This window comes from Simochromis diagramma, unplaced genomic scaffold, assembly GCF_900408965.1.
Source record: "Simochromis diagramma unplaced genomic scaffold, fSimDia1.1 OVJJ01000596.1, whole genome shotgun sequence".
Lineage (NCBI taxonomy): Eukaryota > Metazoa > Chordata > Actinopteri > Cichliformes > Cichlidae > Simochromis > Simochromis diagramma.
In genome coordinates, this window is record NW_024387245.1 from 4,625,434 (window position 1) to 4,649,682 (window position 24,249).

General features: G+C 40.1%; 1 protein-coding gene across 5 annotated transcripts in view; it reads right to left on the reverse strand.

Annotated features, from left to right (window-relative positions):
• LOC120714300 (disabled homolog 2-interacting protein-like) overlaps positions 1-24,249 on the reverse strand; it is a 182,600-nt gene that overhangs the window by 129,597 nt on the left and 28,754 nt on the right. For 3 of the 5 annotated variants that reach the window (XM_040000445.1, XM_040000446.1, XM_040000444.1), the window contains exon 3: positions 21,559-21,664. In XM_040000445.1, coding sequence (XP_039856379.1) covers positions 21,559-21,664 — 106 coding nt within the window. Of the gene's footprint in view, positions 1-234; positions 1,362-12,825; positions 14,091-21,558; positions 21,665-24,249 lie in introns of those variants that run through there. The other 2 variants (XM_040000449.1, XM_040000450.1) reach the window with 2 other exon arrangements.

Here is a 24,249-nt window from a genome sequence, read left to right on the forward strand (position 1 = left end):
CAGATCAGTCTGATAATGATCCTTGCCTGACATGTGAAAAGCTTCCCTCCACACACCTCCTTTCCTTCAGCTCCCCCCACTCCAACCCTCCAACCATGCGCCATTCCACCAAGAGAGCAATCCCACACTCACAAAAGTGGTAACTCTACCCCCCTGTTCTTTTTTTATTTCTCCTTTCTAGCACAATTATGAGGCAGTGAAAGGAGAAGAAAAAAGCGTGGCACTGGTGCTCACCTCAGACAAGGTCCCACAGCCGCTGGGAAGGCAGAAGGAAAATCATCTTCAGTCCACTCGCAAAACCAAGAGCAACAAGTAGTAACTCCAGAGATCCCTCCTCCCCTCTCTCACTCTATACTTCACGCTTCCTTGCTGGGTTTTGTCCGTCTGCTCTGAACTTATTAAGGCTGCAGTACCTGCAGCGGACTGAATAAGTATGTGGCCATGTGTGTGTATGGATGTGTGTATATGCGTGTGTGTGTGTCTGTGTGTGTGTGCATGTATGTGTGTGTCAGGGTGCGAGTGAGAGTGTGTATGGTCTGGTGGACTCCTACAGGGGTATTGACTCTTTCTTAGCAGGGTTCAGGTCCTCCCCCTTCTCTCCCAGACTCACAGAGGGAGGAAAAGAAGCACACCCACACACACACACGCACACACACGCACACAAACATAATCACAGGGCAGGAGAGTACTCTTTCTTTTGTCACCTATTCTCACTTTCCTTGAAATATCTGTAACTCCCTGCTCTGAAGCTCCCTTTCATAGGGAAAAGCAAGTGACATGGAAATGTTTAAGTGTGCGCGCACACTGGTGCACAGGGAATGCCGCTGTGCCTCAACACCCGGGGCTGGGAAGGAGGAGGAGGAGGTGGAGTTTAGAGCTCGGAGAGCCAAATTCCTACCCCACCTCCAACCAATCAGAGGCCTTGTTGTGGCTGACCAAAAAACCACGGGGCCAGGCCGGGCCTCACTACCACACTCCAGCTTTAAAGCATTAGCTGAAGTTTGGCTGGGCACTCAGCAAACCTCAGCAAAGGTGTTGCTGATGATGGTGACGATAATGACAACAACACTTTTTACCCTGTCGGACGCACAGGAAAAGTCATATTTTTCCATATTGAAGCATAGTTCAGGCAAGAAATCTGTACATTGCATAAAAGCCGCTCCCAACACATATGGCATACATTTACATCTACAAATAAGTCAAATCTGTTTCCTCTCTGCAGGAGATAAACTTTTCAGAAACTAGTCGGCACAGCCAAACTAAACGCAGCACAACTCACTATAAATACGAGAACCCCACTTTGAAAAATTTTCCCTCTCTCTACCCACAACTCCCTCCCTCCTTCCCCACTAAATAACAGCACTCTCATGTTTCTGCTCTTGTGCTTGGACAGGCATTTGTCCATCGAAACAACAGAAGATTCCCCCCACTCCCACTCCCAGCCCCCTCCTTATATTCACACTTCTTCTTCTGGCCACTTTACCTTCTTTCCTCACTCTTCTCTCACCACATCTAGTCACACTAACTAAAGCCTTAGGGGTGTGTAATAAGAAAAAAGAAATCATGTGAGGCTTTCAAAAACGCCTCTGTGCTGCTGAATGCTGTGCAAAATTTGTGGTTGTGCTCCTTTTTTCTCTTTTTTTACAGTATCCCAGCAAAATAAACCTATATTTTTGTTTATTTTGTGTTGGGAGGTAAAACGATTTGTGCTGAGGATTTCACATATTTGCGGTGACAAGATGTTTCCTCAACTGAATTGCTGTTAAATTAATAGCTAAGCCACCCGGGATTACAGAAACACTTTAAAGTCAACAGGTTAGGATGCAGTGATGACAGACTGCTGCATATTTGCTCCACTAAATGCAGAAAGATGCTGACTGGTCTGGTACACTGGTGCCCGGGCAGTCTGTGACAAATATGCCTATTACTTTCACATGTTTCATCCTTCTTAGCCCTCCACAGTGCAACGATAAAACTCTCTAAGACGTCATGTCATTGAGCTCATCTTTGCTGGTACTGAACAAAAGCACGCTGATGAGTTATTTGACACATTTGGCATGTAGTAACTTTTTTTGTTGTTGTTTTTTGCTGCTTAATGAATTCCAAATTTCCAAAGCAGTTTTTGACAATTAGTGGTGCTTTTTATCCATATTGCCCCCACTTTTGCAAGCTACATGCAATGTCTCACAGGCATTTGCAGGTTTTAAGCTTTCAGTATCCAAGAAATTCTAGCTAAAGCTTGCATGTTTAAGTAGAGCATGTTTTGATGAGGTCTAATCTCCCACTCGTCAGGCAACAAACGGGAAAAACCAGGGGGTGAAATGAGAGGGGTGGGGTGGGGGTGAGAGTACAAATGGGAAAGACAGAAACCCAAAGGGTGAAATGACACAGTGAGTACTTTGGTATGTAGGCTATAGAGTTACCCAGGGACAAAAAGTGAAGCACTGAAGTCCACTCCTATTGACAACTTGGACACACCTCTCCTCTTATCTTCCTGTTTGTCTCCCTTTCTGTCTCCTTAATCCCTCAGCCCCTGTCACTCTGTTTATGTTCCCATGTGTGTGTGTGTCTGTCTAGGAACTTGTAAAAAGCTATGGGCATAAACAGTGAAGACCGTGTTTAAACCTGCGTCTTTGTTTAGTCTATGAATAGATTTTTGACATTTTTTTTTAGCACCACGTGTAAGTTGGGTTCACAGCAGTACAGTGAAAAGCAACAGGGATTATTCTGCTGAAACAGACTGAAGAAAATAGCTGCAACAATGGAGAAAAACAAAATAAAGAGGAGAGATGAGCCTTAAGTATTACTTCTGTCATTGCATATTCCATTCGACGCTCTGGTACTTTTAAAAAAAATATGCTGAGGCACAACTTAATGCATAAACAAAACCGACATTACTCTCTTCGGGAAGCTGAGTAAGAGAAAAATTATCACATAAAGCAGTCGGCTTACATCAATTCAAATCAGTTTGCCTGGGTTAAGATTGCCTCTCGCCGACAGCGGCACAAAAGAGACAACGTGTGTGTTTTTTTTAGCTGGAGGAAGAGCTGGACGTGGGACGGCCAGGAATGCCAATATCTGCCATTTTAGGGACAAAGGCAATTGTGTGGAACACGTGGGGTCAGGCTGCTACCGTGTCCACTGGGCCAGCAAGTGCTTTTTGCAGGAAAATACCAAAGGGAATTCAACTCCTACAAAGGCTTCAACTGGAGCAACGTGTGCACCAGCAGTTAAACATACATACCATATAACATCCAGACCTCACTTTGATTAGTAGCAAAGTCAATCATCTCCCCCCCCCAACTGTTTCTGACACTATTGTTAGCTAGAGCCCAACCGATTTATCGGGAGGCCGATAATAGGTATTTTCTGATTTATCACTATTGACATTTATGACAGAAGATAAATACAAATGAAAAAAAGGAGAAAACAGATGGGAAAAGATCCTTCAACAATATTATGAGTGTGTAGCTTTTCCACCAGAGGGACAGAAAGTGAAACAACTTCACTGTTGGGCACACAAACACAACAACCAGCTGATCTCAGCAGAATAGGGGAAAATAATAAATAAGAACATACAACAAAGCTCGGAGAGATCATTTTAGGTTTCATATATATCAGCTTTTCGATATCAGCTTTTTAAATCATCTAATATCGGATCGGCACAGGGTTAATAAAGGGTTTTGTGAGTTCCAATAGATTTTCCTGTACAGGCTGTGGTCCGCTGGCCTGGGCTGCTACACTGATATTCACTGTTTTTTGTGGATTTTGAAAACTGCATTCAACAAGGTTTGAGCAGAGAGCTGTATGTTTGATTTCAATTGATGTCTTTTACTCTTGATGTTTACTAACACCACAGCTGGCCTTGCATCTGTCAGAAATCACTGCAAAGCCTAAAACAATAGTTCAAACTGACCAGGTTAGCCTGCAGTACGCTGCCTGGTACATTCAAACAAAATTAGCATACCTAGCATCATTCACTTAGTTATAATTCACTTAGTTTTAGGTTTACAGTTTATAAAATTTTACTCGCTGGGCAGTCCTTACCTTTGAACATAATCTCTCATCTTCCATTCACGTCCTCTCTTTCTTATATCTTTGTACATCTCTCGCTGTTTGCATGTTTTTGTTTTCTATCTGAATTTATCTCCCGTTAGCATGTGCTCGCTCCACTTCTGTAGCGCTAGCTAGATGCCAAAGCTTTTGAGACTTCTCTACTACTCAGCTGTGTGCTGTAACTGTAAACAGGCAATGTGTTTTTGCAGTACTTTACAGGCAGCACAATAACACTTGAGTTGCTGTTGTGCGTTTCCACCCTTTTGTTTTCCTGAAAAAGAAAAATGAATGAAATTCTAAAATCCTCTTTACCGTGTTGTTTCTTCAAACTATCAAAGCAGAGGAGCTGTAAAAACCGAATCAGAACAAATTGAACCTATTGGGTTAGCACTATGAGAAAGCCAAAGGCAATTATAGTCTATTACATATTACAAATCATTATTATTATTTGTATACTTTGTTTACATGGTATATTACTATCAAGAAGGCAAATGAGAGCTGTAAGAATCTGAATTTAACTGAACTATAAAAGAAGCTTTACAGATTCATAAAGTTTTTATAACAGAATCTTCAACATCATTGTAAAGAGAACCTCATTAACCCTTTGGAATACTTGAGACATTACTAACTGAATTACCTAAGAACTTATCATATATACTGATTATCTCAGACATTGTTACTGTTGTCATAGCCTATCTTTTTTTTTAATGTCCTCGTGATTGCTCTTAGATCTTTTACATACAGTTTACAGCCTGTGACACTTCACTTGATTTGAATGTAAAGATAAAAACAAAGGATTTATAGCGAATACCTTAAGTTGTATGTTGCTGCTACTCCAGAGGTCTAATTTTAGGCTCAAATAATCGGATTTTCCCACCAGCACTGGCACTGAAACACGTGCTCCAGTGGATCATGACAAATCTGTAACTGAGTAAACCAAATAAACAATAAGGAAGGATAAACACAAATTAAGATCAATTTACCTGAAAAAATTTGAGAATCCTACTTTGATTATAGGGGGGGTTGGGAGGGGAGTTGCCCAAGTGTGCCATTCCTTGTTACTTTAGCAGTTACTGTTCCCGTCACTCAGTCAGTATTTTCCATTTCTCTTTCCTCGGCTCATTCCCTCGCCACTCTCGGCTTCTCTTTTGCTCAGTGTGCTCCATTTACAGAAGATTTACAGAGACATGAAAAGCATACAACCAACATAAATTTGTTGTGAGCATGTAACGCGCTCACGGCTGCACTTGGCTCCGTTCCTGGCCCTTGCAGTCACTTCATCTTAGACACACATCACACACTTCAAAAGCAAAACACGCCACAGATTCGCACACACGTGTACGCACGAACCACACCAACACACTTGTCATCTACACAACACGCTGCAAAGGCATCATCTAGATTTCTACATTAGCGTTCCAATTTTCTCTTTTTTTTTTAACCCTCTGTTGTCTCAGACAAGCTCTGCTTTCCCTCTGGTTGCAGTGCTCTGTTGACTGACAGTATCCCATCAGGGAGGCTTTCTGACAAATGGGGCCAGATGGAGTCGTGCCACTGTTGCTGCTGGCCACAAGACAGCTCTCTGAGGTTATTGCTTCGCTCAGCTTTTACAGTGTTATTTATATACACCATATACACCACCAGACTAGTTTAAGTGTTTGATTAACTTTTCATGTGTGATCTCCTGTGTATAACTCTGAAACGTTTGGTTAACACTTAACCTCTAGTTATATATATATATATTCATATATATATATGTATATGTATATATATTATGCAGCTATTCCTTTACCGCTGTTTACATTCCAAATAAAAGCTTCTTTTCACTGATGGTCTTTTTAGGAACTTTAGAGGCTCACAGCCCTGACCTTTCCATGTCCATGTAAGACTAGAGCAGGCAAACGTCATTAGGGTGCCCTCGCTCACATTAACCAAATGGAGTGCTTCTAGCGTCCATCTACCACCTGTTGTGTGTAACGTCTTAGAGAAAGCGATCTCAAATTTTAGTTTCTGCTTCAGACAAAGGTGGAACTTTTTAACTGGGCCTGTAGCCACCAACAAACACGCCATTTAAGGCCGGGAGATTGCAGAGCATATCTGACGCAGTAATGATTTTGAATCAGCGTACAGATTTTTACTTTGGTGTTACTAATGACATGTAAAATGACTTAAACAGTCTAAAAACAAGCATGATAGAGAGAAAGCAAATGGGAGGATACAAGTGTTAAAGATCTGCCAAATGGTCCTCTGTGGTTCTATTCTATGAAGAGGCAAACTGTGCACTGCAGCAGAAGAAGAAACAAATGTTTGTGGCATGTCTTCTGCTGAACGTCTTGCTCACGGCATCGCAAATCACACTTTTAAAAAAAGTGTGCATATAAAAGTCATACGGCGGCTGTAACGTGTGATTAGTTTGGATTTCATTGTAGTGGAAAAAAAATGGAATTGTCTTTTAGGACAATTATTAGCAGCAGCATCTCAAAAAGCACAGAGGACACCTGACTGCCCTGCTCTGTTTGTACAACAGTATTCACATTTACAGCTAGGAAGGCACCGGCCAGTCCAGTACCAGCTCAAACAGTTAGATCTGTTATTGGTGAGTAATGAATAGATTATCCTCAATCTATGGTGCCAATCTATTTATTTATGCTTTGTTTACTAAGTTTACTGAACAAGCAGCCAGTCACCAGAAGTGCATGAGAAAGCCAACAGTAGTGGGTCACTAGTCTGAAGGTATTTCACGTTCTACATTTATGCATATATATATTTTTCAAGTTTCCACTAATTTCAGATATAACCACAAACAGTCAGCAAGTGAGTTCGATAACCAAACAGCTCCATTCATAGTGTTGCTCCAAGTCTTTCACTCACTTCCTGTATCTAAGTCTCAGCACTTCACTAACATAATGAGCTGTCCTCAACTTGATTACTGTTATTTTTGCTCCACTCCCTGTGCACATGCAGTGAAACTGAGAGCAGGGGAAAGAAAGGAAGGAGTGCATAAAGACTCCCACTGAGCAGAATTAACACAAATGCAAATAAAACAATTCATTTCTCTATCTTGGTGCTGTGGTTATGCATTATTTTAAAAACAGATTAACTAAGTTAATGTGTATACTACAATGTATTTGTATTTCACTATCATTGAAGAGGTGGCTAGATCCAAATATCGATAGCACTGAATCCAAAGCTGGTATTGGTATCAGATTGATACTTTGTTTCTATCCTCGATGTTCAATTTGTAGCCCACTGAATTGTTTTAAATAAAAACATAGTTTAAACACGCTCTATGAAAATTAGGCTAAAAGTATCTGTATCAGTATTGGTATCAGATCAATACTGGCCATGTATTTATTTGGTACCAGATCAATACCAAATTTTGGAGTATTGCACAGTACTAGTATTTCTGTATTTGGAAAGCAAGATTTAGGCTCTTCCTCTCTTCTCTCTTCCTTACAGTGAGGATTACAGCTTATTAATTTACGATGACAAAGGACAGGTATTGGTATTGGATCTTTTTATTGGTATTCAAACCTAAAACGTTGGAACAGTGTGTCCCCTTTTGCAAGAAATACAGCAAACATGACACTGACTTCTTTCAAAGCACCACCTAGTTAAGTTTTATACAGACAGCTTGAAAAACTTTCAAGCTCAGAAGACTCAGCCTTCTCTGTGGTTTCAAGGTCTTTTGTTGCTCGGTTTTTTCCCTTCTTTTTTTTTTTATGTTGTACTATCCATTATGCAATTATGCAAATACCCACAGCAATCTTCTTGTGTGGCTGCACAGCTACAAATGTGTGTGATGGTTTCTTTTTTCACTTCAGAAACATTCACACTATTCCCCACAGAAAAAGTCAAATATACTATTAAGTGTGGAAGCAGAATCCCATCATAAGCAGTCAATTGAAATGCATTCGTGGAGAATTTTAAATCCAAGTGTGAAATGCAATCAGCTCGAATAGATACAATCTGGATCTGGATGACGCAAGGTCTTAAGTTACAAAGCTATATTCTTTTTTTTCTTCTTTTTAAAAAAAAAAAATACATATGTAGTCCAGTACCAATGAGAGGTGGACAACTGTGGCTATATTTGAAGGTAATGCCTGGTTTTCATTTCAAAATAACATCAGAGGCTCTTTAGTTAAGAAACGCCTTTGCCACAACACACAGCCTGTCATTTGAAAACTGCTCCTGATATTCTTTTCCTTGCCAGCTAATCCAGTGGCAGGTTGAAGAGGTGCTCCTTTGTTTATACTTTGGCTCTTAATGACAGGCTGTCCGATAGATTTGGCTGCCCTAAATTATAGTATGAGGTCATCATGTTAAATTCTCAATATCCAGAAATCAAAGCTGACATTTGTACACAATGTGACATAGTCTTTGTTCTTATCTGAATAGAAGGGTAATGGTATTAAACGTTAAAGCCTCTCTTTGTAACTTCACTGGATAATTTGTAATAACATTTATCATTTGCCATGACAATAAAGGGTAAACCATTTATTATTATACTTGTAAACATAAGGATATAAATATTCTTCTTCTTCTTAATATTATTATTGTTTAATTATTAATTATTTATTTGCTATTATGATGTAATTTGTATTTTTGTACCATATAGAAATGCGATTTTTTAATCTTCTAATAATCATTAAGTAATAAAAATTAATCATTTATGTCACAATATTATCATTCCCTACTGGTGGGATGGAATCAGCGAGGCAGAAGTTGGTGGTAAAGAACGCTATTACCTAATATAGGCAGCATAAAAGGGCATACCTAATGGTTGCAAAAAGACTTCTGGTTGTGAAGTGAACTTCACTGACTCATTGACTCGTATTGTACTCCTTTCACAATGGACACATGTTGACAACTAACTCTCCCTTGAATTGGGAGCATTAAGGGAGGGGTAAGAAAATGGCTTGAGGCTTCACAACCGAATTTCACAAAAACAGCGGGTGAGATTATGATCTCTACCAGGCCTCACAGATGAAGCGTGTGAGATACAATGATATTATTTGGCATTACTGCATAAGCATGAGAAACATATAAAGCACAAGGACAACCACAGCAGTCAAAGTTGAGATTTAGAAAAAAACCTAGCTTGTCTCAAGTCTGCTACAACTATGTGACCCACATGGTTGCAGCAGACGGCCGCCCCTCCCTAAGCCTGGTTCTGCTGGAGGTTTCTTCCCGTTAAAAGTGAGTTTTTCCTTCCCACTGTCTCCAAGTGTTAGCTCATAGGGGGTCGTCTGATTGTTGGGGTTTTTTTGTATTATTGTCGGGTCTTTACCTTACAATATAAAGCACCTTGAGGTGACTTTGGTTTTGATGTGGTGCTATATGAATACAATTCAGTTGAACTGAATTTAATATGAAGTCACATAAGGTCTGTATAGTGTGGGTAGTGGCATTTCCAGTGATAAAATTCCCCAGAGGATCCCACTTGAAGTGTATCATTTAGTTATATACGATCATCAAGAGCTGAAAAAGAAAATGACAAATTGCAGATGTTTTTCCATAACTGTTGGATTTTTCAATTAGCAACTGTGCTCAAATGAGTTTGCTATATCAGACTCACTTAGTTCACAACAGTAACTGTATTTAAAAGTAGAAGCTGCCATTGGTTTAGTTGAGTGAAACCAAAGAGAAAGTCGATTAAAGTGCAATACCATGATGACTCTAAAGGTGCGAACCCACCACCACCAAAAACACCCGCCAAACCCCAAACTCTCATCAAGAAAAAATTTACTTCACCGCAGTCATCAACATTTTTCAATTAAATTACCTCCTTTTGATCAGTTTCTCCAGTCAGGTTTCAGTCACTAGCTCCACTTTCTCATCATTCACATGAGAAAAATTATGTGACAGCTCTGCAGGTTTACTGCAAGTCCGGTGTTCTGGGACAGCGTTACCCACAACCTTAAATCTGAGTCCTTGAAACTTTGACACAGCCCTTTTGGGAAGTGGGACAGAATGACCGCATATTGTCTTTCCACCAGTTTTTGGCCTTTTTTCAAGATAGTGTCTCATTTATTAAAACCAGATTACTAGTGTTAAGCTGACAGCCCAGTTCCTAAATTTGCTCCTGCTGTACCACCCAGCTCCAGTCTTCTAGCGAGGTTTAAGCACATGAAAATAGGAGTAAGAATAAATCTTTTATTAAAAGCCAAGCATTTTTAATGACAAAGCCCACAGCACTTTAAACCATAAAACCACAGCTCTGGATGGTATATTTAGAATGGCAGTCAGACTATGGGGTCAAAATGGAAAACAAAGAGAAAGCCCACTGTTTTTCAGGAATATCAAAAAGCTCAGCTGGTCCAGTCTCCCCAGTCTAATGTGAGACAGGTTAAAGCTGTATTTTGTCCTCCAGTACATGAGCAGGCGTTCAACCTTTCTCATCTAGGACAAAACATGCAGACCTATTTACATGTCAATGAAGGCCATGGATAAGGACTCTCTCTCTCTTTACTTCCCTTCCTGAGACCTCCACTCCTCACCGCATGCCCCTGCTATAAACTAGCACAGTGCATGTATTTATTTGGATGCCTAAAACGGCAAGGCTGCTTTATACTCATATGCTTTACATTGTGTTATAATTAAAAGATGTGCCGACCTGATCGGGAGCAGTATTATGACTTATCCCATCATATCATGACAGATAAATGTGTTTTTTGTCTATATTTAAAAAGCTACTCTCCTTTATGACAGCTGCCCTTGGTAGAAGATAAATACACAGGGACACAGGAAAGTGACAGCCCTTTGGCTATGTGCACTTCTGCAGTGCTGGCATGTCACAGGATGGATACATAGACTTACTTTCAACATGACCGATATATAAGGCACCTGAAAAGAAACAAGTATATACTGACTTCAGTATAAGCTGGTGGCAGAGACAAAGCAACGACATGGAAACTCTGGGGAGCATCTGCTGAGAGTGAGAGTGGTTTCTTTAGTGCTGAAAAGGTCAAAAACCTTACTGGGGTAAATTTAAGCACGGGATGACACTACAAATATGAAATCCATGGAAAAAAAAGAGTTGCATTTTTTCATATATATGTATATAACAGTAATAGGTCTGACTATTGATCTCTTTTTATTAGCTTGTCTGGTAGCAGTCCCACTTCCACCCAGTGCTATTTCATAAAGTAATACATAGCATCAGCATTTCTCTGCTTTCTGCCAACAGAAATGGGAAACAGGTAGATTCAGTCACAGATCAGTCCCATAACAATCAGCCAGTTGCAGACAAGGACTCTACATCTACTTTAAATGTAAAATACGCAATGCAGTGGGTACAACATGTAAATAATAAGCTTATACTGTATAAATATACTACTCTTAGACTTGTTGTGTGCGTGAAAGTGTGTGTGCATGACAGATGAACTGAAGCCTGCAAACCTCGGGAAGTGTGAATTCTTCCTGTAGCTTGCAAGCCTGAAGTGAGAATGTAATTGGACGATATCAGATTATTGCCTTTCCTACACCAACTTTTCCTTGTATATTAAACCTTTTGAAAGGAATGTGAGGAGAGTGCGGTTGAGAGGAGACAGTTGATGTTAGAGCAATGAAGCTGGCGTTTTATCTCGAGACAGCCCAATAGTGAAGGTGAGGGAGGGAACAAATAGAGCTCAGTGTTCGCGCTTATTTGGGTTCAACTTTTACGAGAAGTTTTGCGTCTCAAGGGATGGATGAAAATGCCAAAGTTTCATCTAACGGTTTTCTTTCCCCCTTTTCTTTGTCTTTTCCTTCTCTGTCATGGCAGACAGCCCAGTGCATAAAGCAATGTGGCTTAGATGCTGGCAAAGGGAAACTATGGTCTCTTGGAAATATGCTCTCTGTTGACTCATTCTGTTAACCGCATTCTTCATCAGCAGCACAGCAGAGTCCTTCCCCGTTGGTCATGAAGACAAAACATCGTCTTTTCTGGCCCAGTTAATAACACACCAATTTTTTTCCTTCTCCCTTTTCTTTTTAACTATCTAGTTTAGGCTCTAACATTTTGGAGTGGTGGAAGAAAAGAAAAGGCAGTGGAAAATGAGGGGGAAGAGAGAGAAAGAGTGGCCTACAGTGCCGTTTCGATCCCCCTGGATTTATTTGTGTACATAACTCTTTCTCTTTCTGCCCCCCCCCTTCTCTTTCCCTCTGTCTCCTGCTTTCATTTGTTCCTGCTGCTCTGTGTTTTTAACACAAACACCCACATGGTACAACCACTATACAGCCTTCAAATATTCAGATTGAAATATCTCGGTGCATTTGAGATAAAAAAAAAAAAACACCAAAAAAATTAACTGGTCCACCCACGGACCTCACATATTCCACGTTTAATTATTCTATTCAAAGACCGAGAAGAGAGCTTCCGGCTGCATGAAGCTCATACCAAAACGCAGTCAACAACTGAAGGCAAATCCCAGAGAGAATCAGCACAGCACAGAGGTTTGAACTTGCTCACATACAACAAAGCCAAAAGCGAATCCTGCTGAGACAAGTAGCGTCTTTAGCAGGCAGCCCATTTCATCACATTGCTATGTAACGCCCTTCACCCCTTAACCCCCTCACTCAGAAGAATAGACTGGAGTCCTATTCATCACTGACCACTGAGGCCCTAGTCAACAGCTCAAGAGCCAAGCGAAAAGCCTAGTCATAACAGAAAGCTGACAGGAAAAGCAAGTGACCGAACTCTCTTTTACATACGTGCCTCAACTTTCTTTCTTTTTTCCACTTAAAGTATCACTTCCATCATTTCTCATCTTTTTTCCTCCCACTTACCATCCTGTGTCTCTGGAAGATTGCTGGTTTCAGTGTCCATGTTAAATTCACAGAGTGATGAGCGCTCGGATCAACACACCCATATCCTGAGGCAAAGTTTACTCGATAACTTGGCTGCAACCGCTGGAACTACAACTGCAAGTCCTGTTTTATCTCCTCTGCCAGTGCCGTCTCTGCTCTGCCGTTCCCCCCCCCAATTCGGAGCTGCTGCCGCTGGTCTGGCCCCTGCAGCCTGCCAGCTCAGCTCAGGCTTCCACCGCTGTGTTACATCTGTCTGACTGAGCAACCTCTCTGGAGAGCAGGCAGAGAGAGAAAGAGAGAGAGAGCACAGAATGGGAGGGAGGAGAGAAAGAAGCAGTTTCCACACGGAGAGAGAGAGAGAGAGAGATACGGGTGGAGGGAGTGTTGGTAGTGTTTCCACTTTGATCAATATTACACTTTATATGTATTTTCTCTCATCATTAAAAAAGTAACAAGAAGTTTGCAATATCAGTTTTGGAAAAAAGTACTTGCTTATAACTCTGGAGTTATGAGTGGGCGAAAAACAGCACATTTAAGTTCAGAGTTCCTGCACCATTTAAAAAAGTCATACTGAATGTTTTTAAACGTTGCTTTAAGACCTACAAACATTCAAATTCCAATAAAATCAAGAAGTGTCAGAACTATGTGTAATATTATTGCCTCTACATAACTAACAATCTCCTTCTTTCCACACATGACAGTCAAATTATAAAAATGTTTGTATGATCAGCGGTTTTAAAGATGTTTGCTCATTAGGGGTTTTTCAACCTAAAGTTGGAATTTTGCATTTGTAAAACTCCTTATATATTTAATATTACAACCTCAACTTGGCAAGTGTATTTTATTTGAATAGGAACCAAATTCAGTTTTCACCGTTTTACATCTTTAATCCTATTGCTGTTCTGTTTAGTTTGATTAAATCTACTTTGCATCATCATAATGAATTTTCTTAATGATCTACACATATCGCACTTGAGCCACCTCTCTCATGTTCGGTGTCACGTCTTTGCTGGATTTGTCCTAGTTCTTAAGGACTTTCAGCTGCTGTTCATCTCCTGTAGATAGATTTTTAAGTCTGCCACTTCCTCTCTTGCCCTCTAGTTGTCCAGCTTCTTCAATTTTTTAAGAACTCACTGCACAGCATGCTGAGATATGCCATATTTTTGCACAAACAACAGCTGTTTGAGAATCATCCATCCATCTGTCCATCCATCCTCTTCTGTTAATCCAATTCAGGGTCACGGGGGTGTGTGGAGCATAACCCAGCTACCATAGAGTGAGAGGCGGGGTACACTTTGGACAGGCTGATTGGTCAAGACCACTTTAAAAAGAAATTACAAGAAAGTCTTGATCCAAAAAAACAAAAAAACAAAAAACCCATAAAGAAATTTGAGGTGGGTGGGGGTTGTGGTTGTAATGAGTAGTTATTTGGGTTACTGTTGTCTTCCTTTCAGGTTGAACCAGTTTGGCAACTGTCAGCTGACCTCTGGAATCAACAAGGCAAATTCTGTGCTCACTGGATATTTTCTCTTTTCCGGACCATTCTCTGCACACACTAGCTATGCTTTCAGTAGATCATCAGTTTCTGAAATACTCAGACCAGCCCATCAGGCACCAACAAGCGTGGCAGATTCAAAGTCACTTAAATCACCTTATTTTTCATTATGATGTTCGAGTTGCAATTCAGCAGTTTGTGTTGACCATGTCTACATGCCTAAATGCACTGAGTTGCTGGCATGCAAGTGGCTGGTTTTATATTTGCATTTCAAAGCAGATGAACAGATGTACAAAGTGGCCGTTGAGTGTACATGAACCTATTTCTATTGCAGAAATAGGTTAGTGTACAGCAACAGGATGAGTCAGCACCTACACTGCAATTGTTTCTGTTCAATCCTTTCAGCATAGTAATTCAACCAAATGGAGCCATTAATCTCTATACATACAGCACTTGAGCTTATCTAGTTTATAAAGCTATAGGTTAAGAAAATATATAGAGAGATAGCTGATCTAAAATAAGATGAGCTATATCTCCACAATATTTCAGATGGTTTTTATTTTAAGGCAAAATAATCAAATACCAATCAGCCCAATGTCAAGTGGCACAATGTGAAGAACACTGTCACTTTTAGTTAATAGCAGCTAATTGTAATTAGACACTATGTGAAGAAAAATGACTTGAGGGACTTAGAACACATGTGATTCAGTATTTGGGCTGTAAGGCTTGTATAAATCATTCAGCAGCCTTTGGTCAGTTATGTGGTTCTACTTAATCCTATCTAAATGTTACAGCTTACAGCAAGAAAAAAGGAGGAAAATAGGGCAGCATGTGCCCAAGAACCAAAAGTTGAGAACTCTTCTGAGGCTAAAACTTTCACCTCTATGAAATTAAGCTCAGTTGTTCTGGTGGGAGCATAAGAAGGCTCTCGCTCTTATGGGTGTTTGTGCAGAAAACTCGACGAGTTCAAAAGAATAGAGGCGGCAGCCACTCGCTATTCAGTCTGAGGATGAGATGAGACCGCTCTCTGATTTGTGTTAGATTCCTATTCATCAAAGTGAAGTTTTTATTCATCACACTGCTTGTTTAGAGCTCGTGTCACACAAGGACAAGAGAGGTAGGGACCTATGCCAATGAATAATTTAGCAAAAAATAGACGGTGAGAGTGTTTGTAGTGTTGTGATGTGGATCAAGATTAGAAAATGCTACAGGTGCAAAACACGCACACGCACACACACACACACACACACACACACACACACACACACACAAATCCAGCTTTAAAGGTTACACACTGATTAAAGCACATACAGGGAGTGCAGAATTATTAGGCAAATGAGTATTTTGTCCACATCATCCTCTTCATGCATGTTGTCTTACTCCAAGCTGTATAGGCTCAAAGCCTACTACCAATTAAGCATATTAGGTGATGTGCATCTCTGTAATGAGAAGGGGTGTGGTCTAATGACATCAACACCCTATATCAGGTGTGCATAATTATTAGGCAACATCCTTTCCTTTGGCAAAATGGGTCAAAAGAAGGACTTGACAGGCTCAGAAAAGTCAAAAATAGTGAGATATCTTGCAGAGGGATGCAGCAGTCTCAAAATTGCAAAGCTTCTGAAGCGTGATCATCGAACAATCAAGCATTTCATTCAAAATAGTCAACAGGGTCGCAAGAAGCGTGTGGAAAAACCAAGGCGCCAAATAACTGCCCATGAACTGAGAAAAGTCAAGCGTGCAGCTGCCAAGATGCCACTTGCCACCAGTTTGGCCATATTTCAGAGCTGCAACATCACTGGAGTGCCCAAAAGCACAAGGTGTGCAATACTCAGAGACATGGCCAAGGTAAGAAAGGCTGAAAGACGACCACCACTGAACAAGACACACAAGCTGAAACGTCAAGACTGGGCCAAGAAATATCTCAAGACTGGTTTTTCTAAGGTTTTATGGACTGATGAAATGAGAGTGAGTCTTGATGGGCCAGATGGATGGGCCCGTGGCTGGATTGGTAAAGGGCAGAGAGCTCCAGTCCGACTCAGACGCCAGCAAGGTGGAGGTGGAGTACTGGTTTGGGCTGGTATCATTAAAGATGAGCTTGTGGGGCCTTTTCAGGGTTGAGGATGGAGTCAAGCTCAACTCCCAGTCCTACTGCCAGTTTCTGGAAGACACCTTCTTCAAGCAGTGGTACAGGAAGAAGTCTGCATCCTTCAAGAAAAACATGATTTTCATGCAGGACAATGCTCCATCACACGCGTCCAAGTACTCCACAGCGTGGCTGGCAAGAAAGGGTATAAAAGAAGAAAAACTAATGACATGGCCATCCTTGTTCACCTGATCTGAACCCCATTGAGAACCTGTGGTCCATCATCAAATGTGAGATTCACAAGGAGGGAAAACAGTACACCTCTCTGAACAGTGTCTGGGAGGCTGTGGTTGCTGCTGCACGCAATGTTGATGGTGAACAGATCAAAACACTGACAGAATCCATGGATGGCAGGCTTTTGAGTGTCCTTGCAAAGAAAGGTGGCTATATTGGTCGCTGATTTGTTTTTGTTTTGTTTTTGAATGTCAGAAATGTATATTTGTGAATGTGGAGATGTTATATTGGTTTCACTGGTAAAAATAAATAATTGAAATGGGTATATATTTGTTTTTTGTTAAGTTGCCTAATAATTATGCACAGTAATAGTCACCTGCACACACAGATATCCCCCTAAAATAGCTAAAACTAAAAACAAACTAAAAACTACTTCCAAAAACATTCAGCTTTGATATTAATGAGTTTTTTGGGTTCATTGAGAACATGGTTGTTGTTCAATAATAAAATTATTCCTCAAAAATACAACTTGCCTAATAATTCTGCACTCCCTGTATTACTACTTGCTTTAGGAATACATTTAGAAACCCTTGTGTCAGTTTAGGTTTTTGAAGTGATCAGTTTTTTTTTCTTTTTGCTCCTGTACCAGTGAACAAGAGTCATTTACTATTAGTTTTCACTTAGTTTTGGAGACCATCATGTTTCTGCTGCAAATCTGCACTCGATCAGGTAACATAAGTTTTTTTTCTCATGACTCGTTGGACTTAGATTGAAAGACTTAGATCGGTTTTGCAGTAGTAGCCATTTAATGGGTTATGAAAATTATGCTGTGGATCTAAAATGTAAATTGCAGTTGATTGCCAGTACAATTACTCTCTGCATTTAACCAATTCACTCAGAGAAGCAGTGGGCAGGCACCAATTCAGCGCCCGGGGAGCAGTGTGTAGGGACGGTACTTTGCTCAGGAGTACCTCATGGTAGCCTTTCGATGGATTTATTTTTAATACTATGCTCTGTTTCATTAGTATTAATAATCTAATAATGGCATTTTTTAAATAAGAGCAGACATAATGACACATTGTGTATATCTGTTCCCTTTCACTCAATTAAGACATACAACATACCATATAGGATATCATGGACACGGATACTATATGCTCTATATGCTCTCATGCCTCTACTTCAGGGAAGAGAGGTTATAACTGTTCATTTCAACTTTTATAGTAACAAAATGATTGGCATGGTTGCAAACATGCTACCTCTTGCTAGTTGCAAGAGGGCTTGTTGACAAAGTAGACACACAAATGCTACATAGCCCTGCAGATGACAGGGCACATGTCCGACTTGGAAAAGATGCTGGCCAAAAGACAAGTGGCCCTGGTAGCTAATGGATTTTCAAGAGCAATAGATTAGTTGAGCGTGGCCGAATATAGTAATGACATCTATGCTCTAAATCTAGTCAAACAAGATTATGACAAGAAAAGGAGGACAATGCTAGTCATTTATTTTGGTGTAAATGTTTTGGCTAACGTATTAATGCCACGCCATTACCAATCTATATTTAAATTATACACTTACACCAGGGGTGTCCAACTCCAGGCCTCAAGGACCGGTGTCCTGCAGGTTTTAGATAGCATCCTGGGTCAACACACCTGAATCAAATGATTAGTTCATTACCAGGCCTCTGGACAACCTCAAGACATGTTGAGGAGGTCATTTAGCCTTTTAAGGACACATCTTGATACCCTTGAGGCCTGGAGTTGGATACCCCTAGTTTACACTCTTAATATTAACTCGCAAGCTACAAAAAGTCAGGCGCTCACATGTACGCAGATCAACAACATGCAATAATAACTTTATTGTATATTAAGTCAGTACTGGTAATGACATGTACATAACTATTTCTACTGCTAGAAAGAGCATCTGGAGTCTTATTAAAGACTTTATAATAAGTCTTATAAGTGATATCCACTAATCATCAGAGGAATCACTTAAACTTAAATCAAATATGTAAAAACTACAAAACACCTGAACACATATAAACAAAAAAAATATTTGCTATGACATTGTTTCAGCTAGCATGGTGTTGTGGTTTGTGCTCACAGTTGGAAACTGCTCACTTTCTGTGTGGAGTTTGCAAGTCATGCCTGCTTAAGCTCTCTGCTGTTCTTTCCTACAATCCAAACACATGCATGTTAGGTTAACTCATGACTCTAAATTGACTATAGGTGTGAATAATTGTGTAAGGTGTACCTGGTTTCTGTGACAGCGAGGATAGGCTCCAGTCTGCATTCAAAATGGATAGATCCAACTGTATCAAGTTATCTTTACAGTCAAATTGTGTGTATTATGGCAATTCTATTAAAGAATAACAAGATGAATTTGCCTACATACTCAAGGTAAAAGAAGACTATAAAGAATGAGGCTACATTTTAACTTCTGATATAATAACTGCTGCATTAATATAGTATTAATGTATTGTAATGTATTCTACCTAACACTCAGAATAGATTATGGTGACTATGGAAATGCGAATCAGCAGTTCTGAAACTGTGTTACATAATCATCATGGAAAATGTTTGTGATTGTCACTGGCAAAGTTGCAAAGGTACCCTGTAATTATGGGAGAAGTCGACAGACTATTTATTCGTTTAGCCTCCATCTCTTCCCAAACAAAATCAACCTAATCACAGAGATGCCGTGTAATCAAGTGTCTTCTGCTGATTTCCCATTTTCATGTCATTGCTCGAATCAATCGGAATGGATGGCAAAAAAAATGGGAAACACATGTTGCAGAAGAAAATATTATATGTGTATGGCATTCTGGGCTGTCAGCTCATTTAGAATGAATGTGGCCGTAACACTGAGACAGACAGAAAGACCTTTCTGCTTGTCACATTATCTAGCTCTCATTATTCTAACATAACAATAATGCGGCCTTACTTCGGCGGTAAAGTAAACGATATGAGTTAATAACAGAATGCAAGAAGGAAGAAAAATGTCAAATATTTAAGACATTTTAGCTGAGAATACAAAATAAATGAAAACATTTGTAATTCATGCTTTTTTTTGTACTTTTTAAAAGTTGTTTCCACCAGTGATGGTTTAACAGTGCAGTCGTTTCTATGACCCCTAACAAAAATAAGCATAAGCTTATATTTAGCACACTAATTGGGTTCAATCTATATGTACCAGCTATATGTATCAGCTCACAAGCTGACAGACAGCAGCCACATTTATTCCAAATAAGCAGAAATACACACTCACTCACAAACATAGAAATAGACTCTCTCAAAAACCTCACGGCAAAAAAAAACTACCTAGATTTTTGTTTGTGACTCAGTGCTTAGAAGAAATGCTGCTACAAATAAAAGCAAGTGCATGCTGAAAGAAACAGTGCTCTCATAGTAGCTGCGGTAAAAAAAGAAGATGGAAATAAACAAGGTAATATTCACCAAAACAAAATGTAATGTAAATAGAATAATCTCTTCAGAGGAAAAACAAAGGTCCGCAATAGATACGGAGACAAGCTTCAGGTGTTTAGGGTGTACATTTGATGCAGTCCCACTATAAAAAGTAAAGAATGTGAGCAATACTACTCGAACAACACGACACACATGTGAGAGCACAGTTACTACATGCAAACAGTTGCAGGTTTCCTATCAGCCAAGTGGAGATATTGGCAAATTTCCAAACAAATCCATAAAAGCTGATAAAACAAGTAAACCAGAGCCACTCACTACTAAAATGACAACATGTTGACTCATCTGCAGCCCACCCTTGCCCATGTAAAACTGACTTAGTCTGGGAAAGTAGAGTTAGATGTTAAAATGAGCTAAATGGCGCCCTCTGATGGTGATGGTTGGTGAAAGCTGCAAATTCCACTCCAAATCAACCAAGCCTTAAACTCCAGCCAGATTTACTAAACAGGGTGCACCAGCGTGTGAGTGCAATCCGCAAATGTTTTTTTAAAAGTTTTTTTAAAACGTGTATTTCAGTAATAAGTGTAATAAATAAATAAATAATAAAATCAGTTCACCTTCAAGAAGGGAACTCTCAAAAATGCATATGCAACAGTCTCTTGAGGTCTCATCCCTTGCTCACAGTCTTGTAACTGTGATGTCGTTGTAAATACTTGTAAAAATACACATCTCTAAATCTTTCCCTAAAACTAAAACAGATAGACTAAAACAGATAAACTAAAAACTTGAGCATAAAGCATGTGCAGCAATCATGGAGTCGGAGCTTGTCATCCAAAAGCACCATAGCAGAGCTGGCTCCACACCGGCACAGCATCGGTTGGAAAGCTGGTAGTGGCGTCTCATTTGGACTGATCGCAACACAACCACAGACTCTGACAGCTTTCAGTGACACGACTGTCTACACATGTACCTTTAAAAAAGAATTCAACACACTATTATCACATTGTCATAAAAGCAAGAGGAAAAAGTCCAGTGTAACTGCAGCACTTGGAAAGAATTTTTCCCTATCTCTCTTAGCCGTTAACATGAGACGGCACAAGTGCAGAGAAGTGCTACAAAGCAGCAAGCTCTCCATCTAGTGGATATACAGTGGAAGAAAAGAATTTTCTAAGTCTCACCCAGGCATGTAAGCAGCACAAGAAGTGCTGCTTACATTTAGCCTCATTTAGTTATGCGACTGTTTATATCACAAAGAAAGCACTTCTCAAGATAAGTTGAGCACCAAAATTTTGCAGCTTTGGAGACAGAGGACTGAATCTAAATAAAAAAAACCTCATCAAAAGTCTCTATTCTTAACATATTAACAGAATTATCAATCACTCTACTTTAAGTGAATGCCTTTTAGAAAGCAACAGGAGTATTACTAATAAGTGCATGTTTATGAAAGCATATGTGTGTATCCTCGGGCAACTCACCGCTCTCGGTGGACAGCTGGCTGTGGAATTCTGGAAACTGTGTTTCCACCGGGACGCTGATGGTGCGACGCAGGAGATGTCCCCTGGATGACGCAGAGCGCCTCTGCTGCAAAAGCAAGAAATGCATCTAGCTGAGAATAAGAGTGATTCAACGGGACACAGAGGCAGAGCAAATAATTCAAGACAGATACAATCCTCAATAAATTCAAGTGAAAAAAAATCAATAAAATAAATATCGCAAAGTAGATAACACAGAAGAATGGTTAAATAAATGGTGGTGTTAAAAAACAAAACCAAAAAACGAATGAATTACACAGACAGGCGTCACTGAGTCTCCTTATCTGTTGTTGTGGATATTCTGGTCACCATCTTTAATGCCGTGCTAAGTCATCAGCACACAATAGCTGTAGCAGTCCTGATAAATTAGCAGTCATTGACTAAAACAGAGCAGGCATTAGTGGCACATCAGTCAGTGTCTGATCATATCATCCGACTGCTTGCATACCAAATGTTTGGCTCCAAACAATTAGTCAAAGGAAGAAAAGAATGGTTGCGGTGAGAAAAGTGGTGAGCTGTGGGAAGAAAAAGAAAACAAGAGAGACAGAAAGGACCTGTTGTCCTCGAAGTGGAGTGATAATGGCTTATCGAACATCCTCACACCTCTCAACTCAATGCAGCACCCTGTCTGTCTGCTTTTCTGTTCCCGTGTTTCATGTCCATCTGTTTATCTCTCTTTCTCTCTCCGAGTTCCTCTCTGAGTCTCTCCCTCTCTTTGCCTCGTGGGACTCGAGTTTTAAGGACAGCTCGAACTGACAGCATCAGTGATAGTGTCTGGTGGCAATAATGACTTTGCAATATTGGCTGTAACTTGAAGCACGTTTCTCTGACACAGTCTGCAGTCTTACTTGTGCTACAGTACTGCAGATTCTAGAACACCGGTTTTAAGCAGCGACTGGAGTAAAATCTGCGGCTTTGTTGTGATAACGAATTATTTAAATCATCTTAATCACCCTCTCATCAAGCTATTAATTTTTCAAGCTCAGTGACAGTGTAATAATTTATCTGAAGAGTGAGCGTACTCTGCATTCGGATGCCTAAAATATTGAAAGACTAGAGATGAGATTTTACATAACCTGTGCTTCCTTTGCTCTACTAAGGTCTTAACCTGAAACACACTCTCCCAATTGAGGTATTTTTTCCCCCCAGTCAATTGAGTAAATTCAATTACAGATCTCGTAGCTAATGGCTAGTAATGGCACAGAAGCATAAAAGGTCACCTGATTAAACAGGGAAATCAGTGTAAGAAATGCTAATAAAGCACTGCGAGCACTGATTTGGTTACAGCCATAACCCCCCTCCCCCCCTGACAAAACCATGCTAACTTGTTGAATTTGTGTCTTGGGCTTTTTTTAAAACAATTTTTTATATCAGTATAAAAGTTCTCATTGTTATTAATTGAGAACCCCTTTTATGGGCAGTACTGTGCATCTTAGAATTATACACTCACAGCCACTTCTATAGGTACACCTGTTTGATCGCTTGGTAATGCAAATGTCTAATTGACCAGTTACATGCATTTAGGCAGCAACTCTGTGGATTTAGGTATGTAGACACGGTCAAGGCAACCTGCTGAAGTTTAAACTGATGATCAGAATGAGGAAGAAAAGTGACTGAATGTGGCGTGAATGTTGGTGCCAGATAGGCTGGTCTGAGTATTTGACAAACTGCTTATCTGCTGGTATTTTCCCACACAACCATCTCTAGAGTTCATAGGGAATAGTCCAGAAAAGACTAAATGTCCAGTAAGCAGCAGTTCTCTGGCTGGAAATGTCGTGTTGGTGCCAGAGGAGAATGGCAAGATTCTTTCAAGCTGATAGAATGGCAACAGTTAACTCAAATAACCACTCTCTACAACAAAGGTATGCAGAAGAGCATCTCTGAATACACTTCTGCTGCAGAAGACCACACTGGGTGCAATTCCTGTGAAATGGAGAGAAATGGAAAACATCACAGCTGTACTATTACTGACCGTGCCCATCTCTTTATGAGCACGGTGCAATCATTGTGTAGATGTAGTGTAATGACTCAGTGGACCACAGTGTGCTCTATAGACCCAAGGAAGGCTTCACAACAAGCTTGGATAGTATAGACTGTAGAAAACCTTCAGATATCACATCTTCATTTCAGTTTTATCACCTACAGTTCGCAGTGCAGCCCTCAAAAATTTTAAACACCTGACAAATTTAAGACTGGTATCCACTCAGCTTTGCCTCTTTTTGCCTGCTGTTTGTTTCTAATTTGTCATGTGTTAAGGAAGAAACAAATTGGCTTTACAAATCACAAAGGACTTGCATGGATTACGCGAGCATCGGCTGTCGTCACGCTATGTTTTTCACATCTTTCTCTTAACGGTTTGCAACGCACAAATAAGGAAGAGGAACAGGCGTAAAAAGACAGGACTGATGAAAGCAGAGATTAAGTGAACCGAACAAGACAGAAAAACAGAATACGACAAAAGATGAAACGAAAAGTCAGAAACAAAAACAATAAAGAAAAGCGAGTATTTACCAAAAGCCCTACAGCAAACATCATCACAGCAAAGAAAGCAATCAAAACTTTTGTTCAAAGACTGAGTCTCGCTGTACTTCTACGCATTGATTACTTTTTTTCTTTTCACTTCCACATTTTTTT